An 18,654-nucleotide genomic window follows, 5' to 3' on the forward strand; every position below is an offset into this window, starting at 1 on the left:
TGAATGAATACTTTAATTATACCAGCTCAGACTGATTCACTGGAATCGGATTTATCAGTTAACTGCATTAAACAGTATTCTTTTCAAACGTGCAAACTTACTAAAAGTCAACCAGCAATGAGAAGAAATTTTTAAAAAACACTATTAAGACCTAAGCTGCCAAGACATAAAGAACATCAAATTGGACACCAGTGATTCAGTGAATCAAGAGTTAAGGACCCCAAACAAATGACACTGAATAAATGGTAGAATCACTAGCTTTAAGGGCTTAACTAGCCAGATTCTGCAATATAAGTAAACAAATATGTGAATCATTGCATTAATTTACTGAAATCAGACTTGACTAAGTAAAATCCATGGCATTCTTGGTTACCCTAGTCTCTTTTGTACCTGCCAACCCTGAAAATTCTTGAAACATTTTCATGAAATTACAGAAGACACAGGGATGATTAATTTATCAAGGTGTAAGATTCAGGCAATTAGCATATTACAACTATTTGCATGGAAACATCAGCTGGGTAAGCATACTTTTGACTTTCTGAGCAGGCTGCTCATGCAGTCAGACAACTCTGATGTTAAAATGAAAACTTGCTTGGTACGACACATTTAAAAAAAAGTCCTACAGTAATAATCCCTCCACCTCCGATTACTACTTACTTACATCTCAGAAAGAAAAAAACCATAAGACCATAAGGTTTAGGAGCAGAAGTAGGCCATTCGGCCCATCAAGTCTGCTCCACCACTCAATCATGGGCTGATCCACTTCATCCATTCATCCCCACACCCCTGCTTTCATCCCATACCCTCTGATGCCCTGGCTAATCAAGAACCTATTTATCTCTGTCTTAAATACACCCAATGACTTGGTCTCCACAATCGCTCGTGGCAACAAATTCCACAGATTTACCACCTTCTGTCTAAAGTAATTTCTCTGCATCTCAGTTCTAAAAGGACATCCTTCAATCCTGAAGTCGTGCCCTCTTGTCCTAGAATCCCCTACCATGGGAAATAACTTTACCATGTCTAATCTGTTCAGGCCTTTTAACATTTGGAATGTTTCTATGAGATCCCCCCTCATTCTCCTGAACTCCAGGGAATACAACCCAAGAGCTGCCAGACATTCCTCATACGGTGAACCTCGCATTCCTGAATATAATACAAATCTATAGAACAGTATAAATCAAAATACCTTCAGATCTAACTTTGTGTTTACTGGCTCCTGGCCAGCATCAGATGACACATCTGTTTCATCAGGTCTTGCCTGAGGTTGAAGTTCTTCCACAGGGGGTTTCAAGCCATGATTGGTGGCTGTTGATCCAATCCCAAAAAAATCCAAAATCATTACCCAGGTCTGAAGTGTAATCAGCACATCCAGGCAGTTGAAGTCCACATCCAAATTCCTGTTGACCTTATTGTAACGTGTGGAAAATTCAGGATGTTTCTTATCCACAAGAAAAATATTAATATGCACTAATGAATCATCAAAATTTGTTCTGGTACAGCATGCCTTAGAGCTTTTCAATCTTGGGGATGGTGGAGGGGTCCGAAGGCATTCTGAATCTTTGTCTTCTTTATGTTTTTTTTGTGTAGAGGATGGCCGTTGGTAAAACTGGAACACATTCTGTGCCTCTTCCATGTGGGCTGGGAGGGATCGTGGCATCTCAGGATACTCTACATTGGAGATAGAAGGACAAGACTGGGACAAGTATTCCTTTTGTGTAAAACTGGAAGGCTTGGGTGCTCCTCTGGACACCATTAAATGCTTGTACTTAGAGTCTGTCTTTTTTTCCAGTAAATCTTCCATCAGTAGTGACCGCAAAGCTACCTGAATAGACAGAGTATGAGGCTGGTCTTTACTGAATTCAACTTCAAAGTCTTTAAACTTTAAACTAACCAATCCTTGCGCTTCCAGTGTAAGATCACCACACAACTGAATCTGTAACTCAGAGATGCAGAAATTAGCTTGAATTTGAGTGAATGATTTTGACTCTGGAATTGGAAAGGAATCAACGGGAGTGGATGGATAGCTCACTCGGCCAAAAAGACCACTCTCTTTCCATTCTCGTTGAAGATCAGAGATCTTAAGGCTTCTCAGCGGTGAAGGAACATTATGGTGGTCTGACACATCAGCAGTTGAACTATGTGAGATTTTGCTGAGGTCCTCGCTGTACGTCAGGTTATCCAGTGTCTGTAGGACCTGTTCATAAACATGCTTCGCTAATGTTACCTGCACAATAAGGAAACAAATTAAAGGCTATTCCAAACTCCTGCTACAAGCATAGATTATTTCAAAATACTTCCAACTAACCAACTAATTCTGAGAATAAGTATTTTTGACATGCAGGCACACATCAAAACCATTTTTCTCGCTTTAGGAAAATCTGCCCAACTTGTTCATTGTTTCCAGTAGTTTATGCTTTATTAGAGGTTTTAAGAATCCACAGATGGGGTTTGATGGCAAAAGACAAATAATAAGGTGACACAATAGACATGAAGTAAATGTGCAAGGAAATTGATAAATATTTACATATCCTCTCACCCCATCCTCCCACCACCCAACCAGGGATAGGGTTCGTCTTGTCCTCACCTACCACCCCAGCAGCCTCTACATCCAGCCCATAATTCTCTGCAATTTTTGCCATCTCCATCAGGATCCAATGACCAAGCACATCTTTGCATCCCCCCTCCCCACTTCCTGCAGGGATCGCTCCCTCTGGGACTCCCTTGTCCGTTCGTCCTTCCCCACTGATCTCCCTTCTGGCACTTATCCTTGCGAGTGGAACAAGTCCTATGCCTGCCCCTGCACCACCTCCCTCACTACCATTCAGGGCCCCAAACAGTCCCTGCCAGTGAGGCGACGCTTCACCTGTGAGTCTGTTGGGGTCATCTACTGTATCTGGTGCTCCTGATCTGGCCTCCTGTATGGCAGTGAGACCCGATGCTGACTGAGAGACCACTTTGTTGAGCCCCTATGCTCCATCCACCAGAAAAAGCAGGATCTTCCAGTGGACACTCATGTTAATTCCACTTCCTATTCCCATTCCGACAGTCAATCCATGGCCTCCTCTACTGTGGCGATGGGGCCACAAAGGTTGGAGGGGCAACAACTTGTATTCCGTCTGGGTAGCCTCCAACCAAATGGCAGGAACATTGATTTCTCGAACTTCCAGTAATGCCCCACACCCCTCTCCTTCACCATTCCCATCTCACCTTATCTCCTTTCCTGCCTATCATTTCCCTCTGGTGCTTCTCCCCTTTTTTTTTTCTTTCTTGGCCTTCTGTCCTCTCCTATCAGATTCCTCCTTCTCCAGCCCTGTATCTCTTTCACCAATCAACTTCCCAGCTCTTTACTTTAAACACTTCCAGCCCCAGGTTTCACCTATCACCTTTCTACCTCCACTCCCCCCACCTCCTAACTCTGACTCCTCATTTTTTTTCCCAGTCCTGATGAAGGGTCTCAGGCCAAAACATTGACTGTTTACTCTTTTCCATAGATGCTGTCTGGCCAGCTAAGTTCCTCCAGCTTTTTGTGTGTGTTGCTTGGATTTCCAGCATCTGCAGATCTTCTCTTGTTTGTGATTAAACATTTATAAAACTTTGGTTCAGCAATAGTTGGAGTATTGTGCTCAGTTCTAGCATGTACAGGTAAAGGTAGAAAAGATTTACCAAAATAACTCCCCAAGGATGATGAGCTTAATCAAGTGTAAAAGTTAGAACTGATTGCAGAGCAGGTATCTCAGATTACTTACAACTTTGTAGGGTATAGGCAAAAATATTGTTTTAATTGGCAGAGGTGTGAGGAACCAGTGGTGCAGAATGATGATGATTGGCAAAAAGAACCAAAACTAATGCAAAATAACATTTTTACACAGCAATGATTATGATCTGCGCAGTTGTGAAGACAGATTCAATCACAGTGTACAAAGGCTATCTGAAAGGGAAGAATTTGCAGAGGTATTAGGGGAGGGAAGCAGAGTGAGATAACAGCATTGCTCTAATACAGGGCTGCTACAAGCTTGATGGGTTAAAGGTCTTCCATATGTGCAGTAGCTATTCATACACCCATGCTGAGCTCGTCAAGATCATCAACTTTGCTTCCAACTTCTACCTTGCTTGTAACTTCAATCAGGCCATTTCTGAAACCTCCCTCCCCTTCCTTGATCTCTGGAGACAAACTGTCAACCAACATCTTTTATAAATTTACCGATTCCCACAGTTATCTTGACTATACCTCTTTTCCCAACCTATCTCCTGTAAAAATGCTATTCCTTTTTCTCAATTCCTTTGCCTCTGCTGCATCTGTTACCAGGATGTGGCTTTCCTTTCCTGTACGTGTGAGATGTCCTCCTGCTTCAAAGAATAGGGTTTCCCTTCCTCCACTATTGATGCTGCCCTCACCCACATCTCCTCCATTTCCTGAACATCCACACTTACCACATCTTCACACTGTCACACCAGTGATAGAGTTCCATGTGCCCCATGAACATCACATCATCCTCTGCAATTTCCACCATCTCCAAAGGGATCCTACCACTAAACGCACTTTTACCTCCACTCCCTCACTCCGCTTTCTCCAGGAATTGCTCCCTCCGTGATTCCTTTATCCCAGTACTTACCCCTGCAAGTCGTCCAAGTGCTACACCTGCCATTCACCTCCTCTCTTACTTCCATTCAGGGCGTCAAACAATTCTTCCAGGTGAGGCAACACTTCACCCACAAATCTGCTGGGGTTGTCTACTGTACCTAGTGCTCCCGATGCGACCTCCTCGATATTGATGAGACCTGTCCTAAATTGGGGGACCCCTTTGTCGAGCACCTCCACTAATCAGACAAAAACAAAACTTCCTGGTGGCCAAACTTTTTAATTCCAATTCCCATTTTGACATGGCACTCTGTGGCCATCTCATGTGCCTGGATAGGATCACCCTCAAGATGAAGGCGAACCACCTTATATTCCATCTGGTGGGCACCTTGTATTCCAACTTGATGGCATGAATATTGATTTCTCCTTCCACTTAAAAAAAAATCCCACCCCTCCTCTTTTCTATTCCCCACTCTGGTCTTTGACCTCTTCTCACCTGCCTATCACTTCCACTCGGCCCCCTTCTTCTTGCCTATCTCCTATGGTCTGCTTTCCTCTCCTATCAGATTTCTTCTTCTCCAGCCCTTTACCTTTCCCACTTGCACTTGGCTTCAACAATCACCTTCTAGATCTCTCTTTCCTCTCCCCCTACTTTTCCCTTCCTTTTCAGTCCTGAAGGAGGATTTCCACCCAAAACGTCAACTCCATAGATGCTGCCTGACCTGCTGAGTTTCTCCAGTATTTTGTGTCTGTTGTTTTGGATTACCAGCATTGGCAGACTTTCTCATGTTTATATTCTGTGGTTCATGTTATTTTAGTCAATCCCAGATATTAGTGAGAGAAAAACAATTCTGTTCTTGCCTCACTAGTTATGGTCATTTTGTCTAATAATCTTCGATAAGAGCAAACAAGGAATATCCAAATTAAATTGCATGTGTTATTATTACAACCCACAGCTACATTCATGTGATAAAATATTTGTCTGAATATAAGCCATGGCCAACATTTAAAGGAATGACAAGCAACAATATTGAAGAGAATATCAGAGGAAGGCTAAATTTTTATGCAGTCAAGGAGAACAGTGACAGATTCACATTATATAATCAATAGAGCCTCTAATTACACAAAAACAGGAAAAGGCCATTCAATATTATCTTGTTAATGTGTTTCTATATTATATGCTTAAATCACAAGTACAACTCATGTTGGTGCAATCGGTCTTATACCTTCAAAGGATTGACAAATTTTCCTTCTATCTTCATTTTATTGGTTATTTCAAAGGAATCTGAAGAATTTACAGCTGGAAATGATAACCCTGGATCTGTGTCGACTGGAATTTTCTCTAGAACGAACTGGATTGTGGTGTCATTCAGGATATGAAAGGCTGGGGAAAAAATAAGAAATGAGAGTACAACTTCTGCCAAGTGATACAATGATATTTGACTAAGATGAACACTGATTAGAATCAAATGATTAAGTGTTTCTTTTCTAAAAGCAAATCCAAAATTTCCTTCCATGTTTATTTGGGAGGATTATTCTCTGCAGATAACTGAACCAAGCAGCCGTTCCTCACTTCCAAATGATAGGGAAGAAGAAATGAGCACCCCATGTTCATACTGAAAGGCTGGGTATACTAGGCTTGAGAAGCCAGGTGGCCGACTCCTGCTCTTATTTTCTGCTGTTTTATATTAGATAAAGTAAATATTTGCTTCATAGATCACATCAATAATGACTTCCTCTTGTCAGCTAATAATCACACACAAGCCAAGGATTAAACCTGGCATCTTTAACAGCTGCAAAGTTTACTTACAGACTAGGCAGTGGATTGCTTATCAAAACAATGCAAAATTGCATTAATTCAAAAGTGTTCTTTGAACTGACCTTGACCCTTGTGCACGGAATCAAAGAAATTTTGTCGTGTGAAATGCATTTCTTCCTGACTGGAGGTGCTAGCAGCACCAGAAGCTGACTGAGGAGATTCACTGGCATCAGTCTTGGAACAGGGCACGCTGTTATTGAGGGAGTACATTTTGATATCTTTAATTTCCACTTGTAGTCGGTCCCTCCCAGAATCATCTTCACCAGTTACAAAATTCTGGATTGAAGTCCGGCCCAAGTGTCCAACCAATAGCTCACAGCTTCCAGGCTTCCGTGGGACTGCAACCACAGGTGACTCAATGTTAATGTTCAAGATTAATTTCACTGGGTTATGCTCACGAGCTTCCATCCCAGCATTAACATCATCATCAAGCTCAAACATATCCCTTGACTTACGTGGCTTTTCAAAAAGTAAAACCATCTCACTGTACTCAGCTGTTTTGTTTACCAGGACAGTGGAGACTTTGGAAGCTGCACTCTTTAGCATATTTTGGAAGTTATCTTCAAGTTCATCCATGGATAAGGAAAGTTCCTTAAGAAATTTTGGTGAATGGTTATAATGTAATGATGCCATGTGCAGACTCAACATAAACTCCTCTTGTGATTTTTCAATGAATGTAAAGCTCAAAGCTTCACTACGATTCATCTCAGTTTCAGACCTCATGATAGACTGAAAGAACCCAAAATCACTAACTGTTTCATATGCTTCTGTATTTCCAATGCTTACTACAAAATGATTTTTTATTTCATCTTGTGTCAAGTCCAGTAACTGAAGGCAACCAAGAGATCCATTCATTTCAAATCGACTGCCCATTGAAACATTTACCTTGGTGCCATTGATACTAGCTGTAGCAATTTTTCTTCCCAGTTTCTCCCCACTTGTTAGCCTAACAGTCCGAAGAAGTAACACATTTAACCGATGGATTTCTACTGCCACTTGTGTATTTTGATCGTAGGTAGACTGAATAGACTCTCCATCTTCAAAACTCATTGCTGGATCAATAAGTGGAGACTCTGGAGTTGCATCTTCTTTGGCCTTTGGAAAGGACTTCTGTAGAAAGCCAATGAGTTCAACCATAGTTTCTGGATTAAGGATAATATCCAGATTGTTGACCTGCAAAGTCATGACTTGCAAAGAGCTATCCAAATTCATAGAAGGGCAATTGGAGCTCACAAATTGATATTCCAGTTTAATCAGGACATCCTGGTCCTGAGCAGTAGATGATGGAGGTACTTGCTCATCCAGTGCTGCTGAGTTGCTCAATGTGATTTTATTTTTAACTAGTGAGATATCATTATTGACCAGTGAAGTGACAGTAGGGTGAGGAAAGATTGGAGACTGGGCTCCACTATCACGAAGACTTCCTGTGGGAATGTCAAAGCTCAAGTTTTTGTGAGATGCCATCAGCAAATCAAAGTCAGTCCCATATGTCTGTACCGTGTCCACCAACAGCAAACCATGTACAGACAGTGTCACCTCACTATCATAAGGCCTCTTCACAAAGTTGGAATTAATGCCAAAAACTTTTAGCACAGATATGTAACGTCCACAACTCTCCACCCCTAACTGCATGTAATTAATTTTGAACTCTGCAATGAGCAGCTTTGACTCAACCAGAACCTCACGGGTATGTTGCTCAAGTGACATCACACTCTGTGTTAGACTCATCTTTGAATCCAGTAGCTTGCTCCGGCTATCCACTTTATTGAAGATTTTTTCTCGCCGCAATGACTGCTGCTCACATGATAGCTGCTGATTCTCGGAAGTGGTTATCCTTGACAAAAAATTGCGCAATGCCATGATTTTATCCTCATTTACATGTATTTTAAGTTCAGGCAGAGTGCCACAAAGCATGGCTCCAGGACGATTTGGGTCAGAGGTGTACATTAATCGTCGCTCCAATTGTAGCAGCACATTAAATTTCTCAACAACATGTGTTGGCCCAACTTCACTATCCTGAGCATGCTTCCAGTTATCCATGACCCGCCCAACCATAATCTGCATATCCATGAAGGACAGTGAGTATTTCTCATAAAGCTTATTGTTAATAAAGTGTTGCTGCAGCTGCTCCTCAGTAAATCCTAAACCAAGGAATTCTGTAGATTTTGTCCCAGCATCAGAGCTGGGCTCTGGAGGTGGTGTGTTGGGTGGTGTGGCTAGTGGTGTCTTGTATTCATCATCACTGAGTTCCTCCTCTGGAACAGAAAGTCTGACGCTGACTCTGCTCTTGGGCTCATCTGTAAATACAAAGAGTGATGTTAAGGATGGCAAAAGATCTCATGGTAAATTAATAGGAGTTTTCTGAACAGTGAATGTTCACCAACTGTATATTCTCACATAGGTTTGATAAGTTTTGTCAAATTTCACAATGCAAATGAGCTAACTGCTGTAATTAGCGTCAGCAAACCACAGCCTATTAACTGGATAACTTGCTTTATTCCTAGTTTTGAGAAATCCAATAGCAGTCTTTATTTAACCACAAATTTCTACAAGTTTATATTTCTCATTTCAGCATTACAACCTTTGTTTTCCCTAACAACTTAGCCAATGAAATTCTAGAATCTATGAAATACCTAATAGGAGCAGGAAGCCTCATGGTCAATTCCTGTCATATTTCAAGTCAGCCAATCTCAATTTTGATAGGAAAATGTAAACACAGACAGAACAAGAAATTCTGTTCTGTCACCACTATCCACAGATGACAATCAATATCTACAGAATGAATGTGCTTCTAAGGAAAATTAATTGAGAAGGGCAATATAACAGGCAAAACAAAAGCTAGCCTGTGCTTTATGACATCTGATTCAAGGTACAAAGCATTCAATCAACTCATTTATCTCCAAATAACACAAAGGGTGGTTAGAATTGTTTTCAACACTGCCGCGTGTTAAATACTTCAGAGAAAAACTTCAACTGCTGTGAGAAAATGAACAATCCACAGAAAAACAGTAAAAGAAAAATCAAGACTTATTCATCTCCTTTAAACATTACCAGAAATAGAAAATGGGAAATATAGAGGGAAAAAAATGAAAAATAGTTTGAAAACAGATCGTTGAAATATCCTAAATAAAGCTGAAAATATCCTAAACGCACAACAGAACAGCAACTCAAAGGTTAATACTTCAGGCATCATCTTGAATAAATCAATCCTCATAAAGATTAATTCACCCAGGTCTTTCACAGTGTTGGCTTGTTCCAACATTTGTGCTGTTGCTAAACATAACAATCTTCAATTAATGTAAAAATGACATTGGTAAGGTTATGCAGTTTCAATGGAGACTGCCTACTGAAGCCAAAGAAACTTCTGAACTCAGTAATTGTGCAGGCAATTTAAACAGAACATCATTAAAGAGAGTGACTAGCTCAAAAGCAATTACCTCGAAAATTTGTTAGCAGAATTCGACCCAGATCCACAACTACCAGCAAGGAATCTGCAGATTTGAAATCATCTGGAAAAATAACTTGAGGAGCAGAAATATCTAAATTCATCATCCAACGTTTATCATTTTCCTGGTAATAGAAACATAAATTCGGCATATTCACTTCTTCAGTAATGGCAGATGTTAATGATTTAATACTCAATTGCATATTTGCAAGCAGTCCATTTACTATTGCCAATAATCAGCTCATGCAGTTACAGAAATTTAGCAGACAGAAAGTAGTCATTTTATACATTTTGTTCATGCCAGACAATAGAAGGTTGTTCTGACTAATCAGGCTTGTCCCAGGGAATTGGAGGTTATGCTAGATACAAATGCTCATCCTGGTTCTTTAAAGTATGAGGGTTTCTTCCTCCATCTACCTTTCAAGTACCATCTTCCAAAATTTACATTTTCCCCCAACTTCCATTAATTCTTCTGACCATTATCTCAAATCTCTGCGCTAAGTCTTTGATTTCACTGCAGGAGAAAGAGGTACTTCGCATCTTGGTCTCACATAACTTTATACATCTCAGTTAATCCCAACTCAGTCTCCTCTGAATTAATGAAAACTTCATTCTGGTCAATCCTTTATCACTGTTGAAATTCTGAAGCCAGGATGACGTCCTAATACATTTCCAAAAGCTTTCTATCAGAATCAGAATCAGGTCTTTATGGGTTGAGTTGAGAAATGGCAAGGATAAGAGAACCCCCATGGCTATTGTATACAGGCTTCCAAACAGTAGTCGGGATGTGGATTACAAATGACAGCAGTAGATAGAAAAGGTGTGTCAGAAAGGCAATGTCATGATAATCGTCGGGGATTTTAACATGAAAGTGGATTGGGAAAACCAGGTCAGTACTGCACCTCGAGAGAGAGAATTTGTAGAACGTCTAAGGCTACATCTGCACTAGACCAGATAATTTTGAAAACACCAGATTCGTGTAAAAACGACAGGCGTCCACACTAGGCATTTTTGAAAATACCTCTGTCCACATTAAAGTGGATATTTGGGCGAATCTCCTCCTACTGGGCATGCGCAGGACACACAGAAAACAAGCGAACAGGAAATGGTATACTTGGTGCACGTTTGTCCAGTTACAGATTAGAAAAACTTAAAAGGAAATTGCCAAAGAACTTGGTGTGCATTTGTCCAGAAACATTTCCTACAGCCATAGTCTCTTCACCGATTAAAGGGATGACAGCTATAACTAAATGCTTGTAACTGGGAAAAAGTGAAATTTGCTGTTACCTCATTTGCTTGCCATGTCTTTGTGAATTATTTTGCTGTCTTTAACTTGTGCAATAAAATGAGTTACTGGGCAAAAGTGACAATTGCATCTATTGAATGTTTGCACAAGCAATACATTAATAAAGCTCCTTGTTAAATGTATAGAACATGTCTGCATCAGTGTTATCTTGTATTTCCATACAATGTTACATTAGGCTGTTACACATCTATTGCCAGATATTGTTGTGGTGTTGGAGGTTGCGTTCAATGAAATGCCGCACTGCTGCCACCATTTGCTCCGGCACATCATGACAGCGGTTTTAAAAATAGCCGGTTACCCCGTACACACTATGCCGGATATTAGGCGTTTTCAGATTTATTCACTCTGGAGAGCGTTTCTGAAAAGTTCTGTTTTTGGGGGAGGAAAATGCCGTTTCATTGTGGACGGAGGGTCAAAACGAAGAGAAAAAAACTTCGGTTACAGATTTATCCAGTCTAGTGTGAACGTAGCCTAAAGGATGGCTTTTTAGAACAGCTTGTTGTTGAGCCCACTAGGGGATCGGCTGTGCTGGATTGGCTGTCTTGCAATGATCCGGAGGCGATAAGAGAGCTTAAGATTAAGGAACTCTTAGGGAACAGTGATCACAATATGATCGAGTTCACATTGAAATCTGAGAGGGAAAAATAAAACCCAATGTGTCAGTATTTCAGTGGAATAAAGGAAATTACAATGGCATGAGAGGGGAACTGGCCAAAGTTAAATGGAAAGAGACATTTGCAGGAAGGACAGCAGCAACAATGGTTGAAGTTTCTGCAAAAAATGGTGGAAGTACAAGACAGATATATTCCAAATAAGAAGAAATTTTCAAAGGGAAGAAAGACACTACTGTGGTTGGCAAGTGAAGTTAGATCCAAAGTAAAAGCAGAAGCAAGGGCATACAAGTAAGTCAGAGCCAGTGGGAAGATAGAGGATTGGGAAGCTTTGAAAAACTTGCAGAAAGAAACTAAGAAGGTCATTAGGTAGGAAAAGATGAAATATGAAAGGAAACTGGCGCCTAATCTCAAAGAAGATACTAAAGGCTTTTTTTTTTAAAGTATATAGAGGGGAAAAGAGAGCCGAGGGTAGATACAGGACCAATAGAAAATGACGCTGGAAATATTGTAATGAGAGATGCAGAGATGGCAGAGGAACTGAATGCATATTTTGCATCAGTCTTCAGAGTGGAAGACATCTGAGGTATACCGGACATTCAAGAGTGTCAGGGAAGTGAAGTTTGTGCAGTGAAAATTATGACTGCGAAGGTGCTCAGGAAGCTTAATATTCTGAGGGTGGATAAATCTCCTGGACCTGATGGAATGCACCCTCAGGTTCTGAAGGAGGTAGCTAGAGAGATTGCGGAGGCATTAACGATGATCTTCTAAGAATCGACAGACTCTGGCATTGTACCAGATGACTGGAAAATTGCAAATGTTACTCTGCTATTTAAGAAAGGTGGGAGGTAGCAGAAAGGAAACTACAGACCTGTTAGTCGGACATCAGTGGTTGGGAAGTTGTTGGAATCGATTGTTAGGGATGAGATTACGTTGTACCTGGAGGCACATGACAAGATAGGCCAGAGCCAGCATGGTTTCCTGAAAGGAAAATCCTGCCTGACAAACCTACTGTAATTCTTTGAGGAAATTACAAGCAGGGTAGACAAAGAAGATGCAGTAGCCATGGTGTACTTGGATTTTCAGAAGGCCTTTGACAAGATGCCGCATATAAGGCTGCTTAGCAAGCTAAGAGCCCATGGAATTACAGGGAAGTTACTAGCGTGGGTGGAGCACTGGCTGGTGGGCAGAAAACAGAGATTGGGAATAAGGGGATCCTATTCTGCCTGGTTGCTGGTTGCCAGTGGAGTTCCACAGGGGTCGGTGTTGGGACTGCTGTTTTTTACGACGTATGTCAATGATTTGGACTATGATATTAATGGATTTGTGGCTAAATTTGATGATGATACAAGGAGGAGCCGGTAGTGTTGAGGAAACAGAGAGCCTGCAGAGACTTAGATAGTTTAGGGAAATGGACAAAGAAGCGGCAAACAAAATACATTGTTGGAAAGTGTATAGTCATGCACTTGGTGGAAGAAATAAACGGGCAGGCTATTATTTAGATGGGGAGAAAATTCAAAATGCAGAGATGCAAAGGGACTTGGGAGTCTTTCTGCAAGGTACCCTAAAGGTTAACCTCCAGGTTGAGTCAGTTGTGAAGGAGGAGAATGCAATGTTGGCATTCATTTCTAAAGGTATAGAATATAAGAGCAGGGATGTGATGTTGAGGCTCTATAGGGCAGCGGTCCCCAACCACCGGGCCGCGGACCGGTACCAGGCCGCAAAGTATGTGCTACTGGGCCGCGAGGAAACGATATGATTTGGTGATATGAGTCAGCTGCACCTTTCCTCATTCCCTGTCACGGCCACTGTTGAGCTTGAACGCACGCGAGGTCATTACCCGCGCATCATCCATGTCAGCGCAGGAAGAAGATCAACTCCTCGAGCTTGCAAATGATGGCGGGCTGAAAAGTATGTTTGACATAACATCTCTGCCGGCATTCTGGATCAAAGTCAAGGCTAAATATCCTGAGATAGCCACGAAAGCACTGAAAACGTTGCTTCCATTTCCAACATATCTTTGCAATGAATGCAACGAAAACTAAATTGCAGAATAGACTGGACATAAGGAGTCCCCTTCGAGTATCGCCGTCTCTCACCACCTCTCGATAGGACCGTGTTGTTGCAGGGAAACAAGCCCAGGGCTCCCACTGGTTCAGCGATATTGGTGTGTTGCAATGGTTTTATATGTTCATACAGGGAAAATATGTGCTGTGTGTTTAATATCCAAACGTTACTTAAAATGTTATGATGCTATTGACTTATAAGTGACCTATATAACCATATAACAATTACAGCACGGAAATAGGCCATCTTGGCCCTTTTAGTCCGTGCCGAACGCTATTCTCACCTAGTCCCACGGACCTGCATTCAGTCCATAACCCTCCATTCCTTTCCCGTCCATATACCTATCCAAGTTTTCTTTAAATGATAATATCGAACCTGCCTCTACCACTTGTACTGGAAGTTCGTTCAACACTTACTTCAAGCTCCGCTGTCCTCCCCTGATAATTGACTTATCACTATATTCATGTGAGGAAAATATGCGCTGTGTGTTTAATATTAAAATCGTTAGATAAACCCTTTTAGAAATGAAATTGAGTGTATTAGTCACTTACCACTTATATTCCAGTCGTGATTAACAACTCCGCCCAACAGAATCGCCAAAAATGGTTTGTAGAAAAAAATCAGCACGTACACGTATGCGCACACAGGTGCCCGCGCATTGTAGTCTTTCTCGGGGCAAACCCAACGTATTTGACTGCTACTCTTGTCCGTTGGCAACCCTACCCGCCCCCCCCCCCCCACCCCCGGTCGGCAGGTCTGCAAGAATATTGTCAATATTAAACCGGTCCACAGTGCAAAAAAGGTTGGGGGCACCTGCTATAGGGCACTCGTGAGACCACATTTGGAGCATTGTGTGCAGTTTTGGGCTCCTTATTTTAGAAAGGATATACAGGATTCCCCCGCTATCCGAAGGTACAGCGTTCCTATCAAACGGTTCGTAAGCCGGAATGTCGTAAAGTGAATAAGCAATTACCATTTATTAATATGGGAAAAATTTTTGAGCGTTCCCAGACCCAAAAAATAACCTACAAAATCATGCCAAATAACACATAAAACCTAAAATAACAGTAACATATAGTAAAAGCAGGAATGATATGATAAATACACAGCCTATATAAAGTAGAAATACTTTTCTGCACTGACTAGCACAGCAAAAATCTCATGGCAGCACTCTCAGCAGAAACACGGCGCAAGCACTCTTGGCAGAAACGCTCTCTCCAGTAACCTTTAAGCTATGAAGCTGCCAAATCATACCAAATAACACATAAAAATACACAGCTTATATAAAGTAGAAATAATGTATATACAGTAGCCAGTCTTACTATTGCCGTATTTATTGTTGATGGTTTGAAGCCTTTAAAATCGTTCACTACTTAGGGACACAGTTTCCTCCAAACGCCATTTCTCATCAAGACTGTTAGCCTATTGACAGCATCTCTAATGTTGGCGATTGCCAATCTTATATTGTATTCTTTCCAGATCTCTCGCAAAGACGCTTTGGAGTTGCCCTCTCTGTCGATGGTACTTACAATAAAACGCATCACATTTTGCGTATAGTAAGCCTCAATTGCAGCTATTAGGCCTTGGTCACACGGCTGCAGCAACGATGTCGTATTCGACGGTGAGAACGCAACACGAATGTTACCGCCATACTCGGTAACGTCTGGTGGATGAGCAGCACAATTATCGCCAATCACAAGACACCTATTATCGAGGTTATTTTCTCTACAGTATTTTTCAGCAAAAGGACTAACATATCCACTCATGTACTCAGAAAAAAGCACTTGGATACTTCAACCACTTGGATGTGAACAGAACACAACGGGAAGTGTTTTATCAACGCCTTTAAGTGCCTTCGTATTTTCTGAATGGTACACTAGTAGAAGCTTAAGGACAGCATCACCAGTGGTGTTAATAATAGGCATTAGGGTAAACCTGTCCTTCGATGCCTTGTGTCCCCTAGCCTGCTTTTCTTCTATCGATTTTTTTTCCAATAAATTGCAGTTTCATCTCAGTTAAGCACTTGCTTATACGAATAACCACCTTCTGTAATTATTTTCTTCAGTTCTGCTGGGAACTTTTCGGCAGCTTCAATATCAGCTGAAGCACTCTCTCCAGTAAACGCTAAACTATGAAGCTGCCCTCGCCTCAGAAACCCATCAAACCACCCATGACTACCTTTAAATTCCACTTTCGCAACACTTTCATCACCATCGTCCACAGCTTTCTGTTTCAGCTTATTAAAAAGACTGACTGATTTCTCCTTAAGTATAAGAAAACTTAACGGAACACCACGCTTTGTACACCCATCAATCCACTCAAGCAATAGACTTTCCATTTTATCCATTATTGGATGCCGACTAAGAGAGACCACTTTGCTACGAGCAGAACCAACAGTAACATCGGCAGCTTTCAAAATTCTTTCTTTCTGCATATAAATAGTGCGAATGGTGGATGCAGGGAAGTTCAACGTGCAGACAATGTTCACCACGACTGAAACGCTTAATTATGTCTAGTTTTACGCTAAGTGTAACACCCTTACGAGCTCTTTAAGGCTTTTCTGATACCTTAGAACTCATCTTGCTAACAGATGCACAAAATAAATTGAGATAAAGCACGTGTTTAAGCAATGCCGGCTAGAATGCAGTTCCAGGGGAGGAGCTGCCTTTTTTCGTAACAGTGAAAACACCTTCTGTTAGCAAAAACAGGTAACTAATGTAGGTCTTTCGTAACAGCAAGGTGTCATAAAGCGAACGCTCGGAAAACGGGGGCCACCTGTGCCGACACTGGAGAGGGTTCAGAGAAGATTCACAAGAATGATTCCAGGGATGAAAGGGTCACCATATGAAGAATGTCTGGGAGCTCTTGGGCTGTATTCCTAGAGTTCAGGAGAATGGGGGGGGGGGGGGGGGAATCTCAAAGAAACATTCTAAATGTTAAAAGGCCTGAACATATTAGATATGTCAAAATTATTTCCCATGTTAGGGGCGTCTAGGACAAGAGGGCACGACTTCAGGATTGAAGGTCATCCGTTTAGAACTGCGATGCAGAGAAATTATTTTAGTCAGAGGATGGTAAATCTGTGGAATTTGTTGCCACGAGCGGCCGTGGAGGCCAAGTCATCGGTTGTATTTAAGGCAGAGATAGATAGGTTCTTGATTAGCCAGGGCATCAAAGGCAGGGGAGTGGGGATGACTGGAAGAATTGGATCAGCCCATGATTGAATGGCCAAGCAGACTTGATGGGCAGAATGACCTACTTCTGCTCCTATATCTTATGGTCTCATGGTTCAATATCCATTTAGGAATCGGATGGCAGAGAGGAAGAAGCTGTTCCTGAATCGCTGAGTGTGTGCCCTCAGGCTTCTGTACCTCCTACCCAACGGGAAGGGCATGCCCTGGGTGCTAGAGGACCTTAATACTGGATGCTACCTTTCTGAGACACCACTCCTTGAAGATGTCCTAGGTACTCAAAATGGAGCCGACTAAATTTACAATCCTCTGCAGCTTCTTTCCATCCTGTGCAGTGCCCTCTCCATACCAGACAGAATGCTCTCCACGGTACAACTCTAGAAGTTTTTGAGTATTTGTTGACATACCAAATCTCTTCAAATTCCTAATGAAGCATAGCTGCTGTCTTGCCTTCTTTATAACTCGATATGTTGGGACCAGGTTAGATCCTCAGAGATCTTGACTCCCAGGAACTTGAAACTGCTCACTCTCTCCACTTCTGATCCCTCTATGAAGATTGGTATGTGTTCCTTCATCTTACCCTTCCAGAAGTCTGAAATCAGCTCTTTCGTCTTACTGATGTTGAGTGCCAGATTGTTGCTGTGACACCACTCCACCAGTTTGCACATCTTACTCCTGTACACTCTCTCGTAACCACCTGAAATTCTACCAACAATTGTTGTATTGTCTGCAAATTTATAGATGATATTTGAGCTATGCCTAGCCACACAGTCATGGATATATAGAGAGTAGAGCAGTGGGCTAAGCACATAGCCCCGAGGTACACCAGTGTTGATCGTCAGTGAGGAGGAGATGTTATCACCAATCCACACAGAATGTGGTATTCCAGTTAGGAAGTCAAGGATCCAATTGCAGAGGGAGGTACGGAGGCCTTGGTTCTGCAACTTCTCAATCAGGATTGTGGGAATGATGGTATTAAATATTGAGCTATAGTCAATGAACAGCATCCAGATATAGGTGTTTGTGTTGTCCAGATGGTCTAAAGCCGTGTGAAGAGCCATTGAGATTGCATCTGCTGTTGACCTATTGTGGCGATAGGCAAATTGCAATGGGTCCAGGTCCTTACTGAGGCAGGAGTCCAATCTAGTCATGACCAACCTCTCAAAGCATTTCATCACTGTAGATCTAAGTACTACCAGGTGATAGTTATTAAGGCAACTCACATTATTCTTCTTAGGCACTGGTATAATTGTTGCCTTTTTGAAGCAGCAGGAACTTCCACCCGTAGCAGTGAGAAGTTGAAAACGTCCTTGAATACTCCCACTAATTGGTTGGCCAGGTTATCAGAGCCATCCGGACCTTCTGCATTGCGAGGGTTCACTCTCTTTAAAGACAGCCTAACATCAGCCTCTGAGACAGAGATCACAGTGTCATCAGGTGCAGTAGGGATCTTCACAGCTGTAGTTGTATTCTCCCTTTCAAAGCGGGCATAGAAGACGTTGAGTTCATCAGGTAGTGAAGTATCGCTGCTATTTATGCTATTGGGTTTCTCTTCGTAGGAAGTAAGAGCTTGCAAATCCTACCAGAGCTGTCAGGCATCCGATGTCGCCTCCAACCTTGTTCGAAATTGTCT

General features: G+C 41.8%; 1 protein-coding gene across 2 annotated transcripts in view; it reads right to left on the reverse strand.

Annotated features, from left to right (window-relative positions):
* vps13d (vacuolar protein sorting 13 homolog D) overlaps positions 1-18,654 on the reverse strand; it is a 316,116-nt gene that overhangs the window by 231,363 nt on the left and 66,099 nt on the right. For both annotated transcript variants that reach the window (XM_072245256.1, XM_072245254.1), the window contains exons 17-20: positions 9,839-9,971; positions 6,464-8,698; positions 5,809-5,966; positions 1,190-2,227 (exon numbers count right to left, since the gene is read on the reverse strand). In XM_072245256.1, the coding sequence (XP_072101357.1) occupies positions 1,190-2,227; positions 5,809-5,966; positions 6,464-8,698; positions 9,839-9,971 (3,564 nt within the window). The remainder of the gene's footprint in view (positions 1-1,189; positions 2,228-5,808; positions 5,967-6,463; positions 8,699-9,838; positions 9,972-18,654) is intronic.

The sequence above is a fragment of the Mobula birostris genome, chromosome 27 (assembly GCF_030028105.1).
Source record: "Mobula birostris isolate sMobBir1 chromosome 27, sMobBir1.hap1, whole genome shotgun sequence".
Lineage (NCBI taxonomy): Eukaryota > Metazoa > Chordata > Chondrichthyes > Myliobatiformes > Myliobatidae > Mobula > Mobula birostris.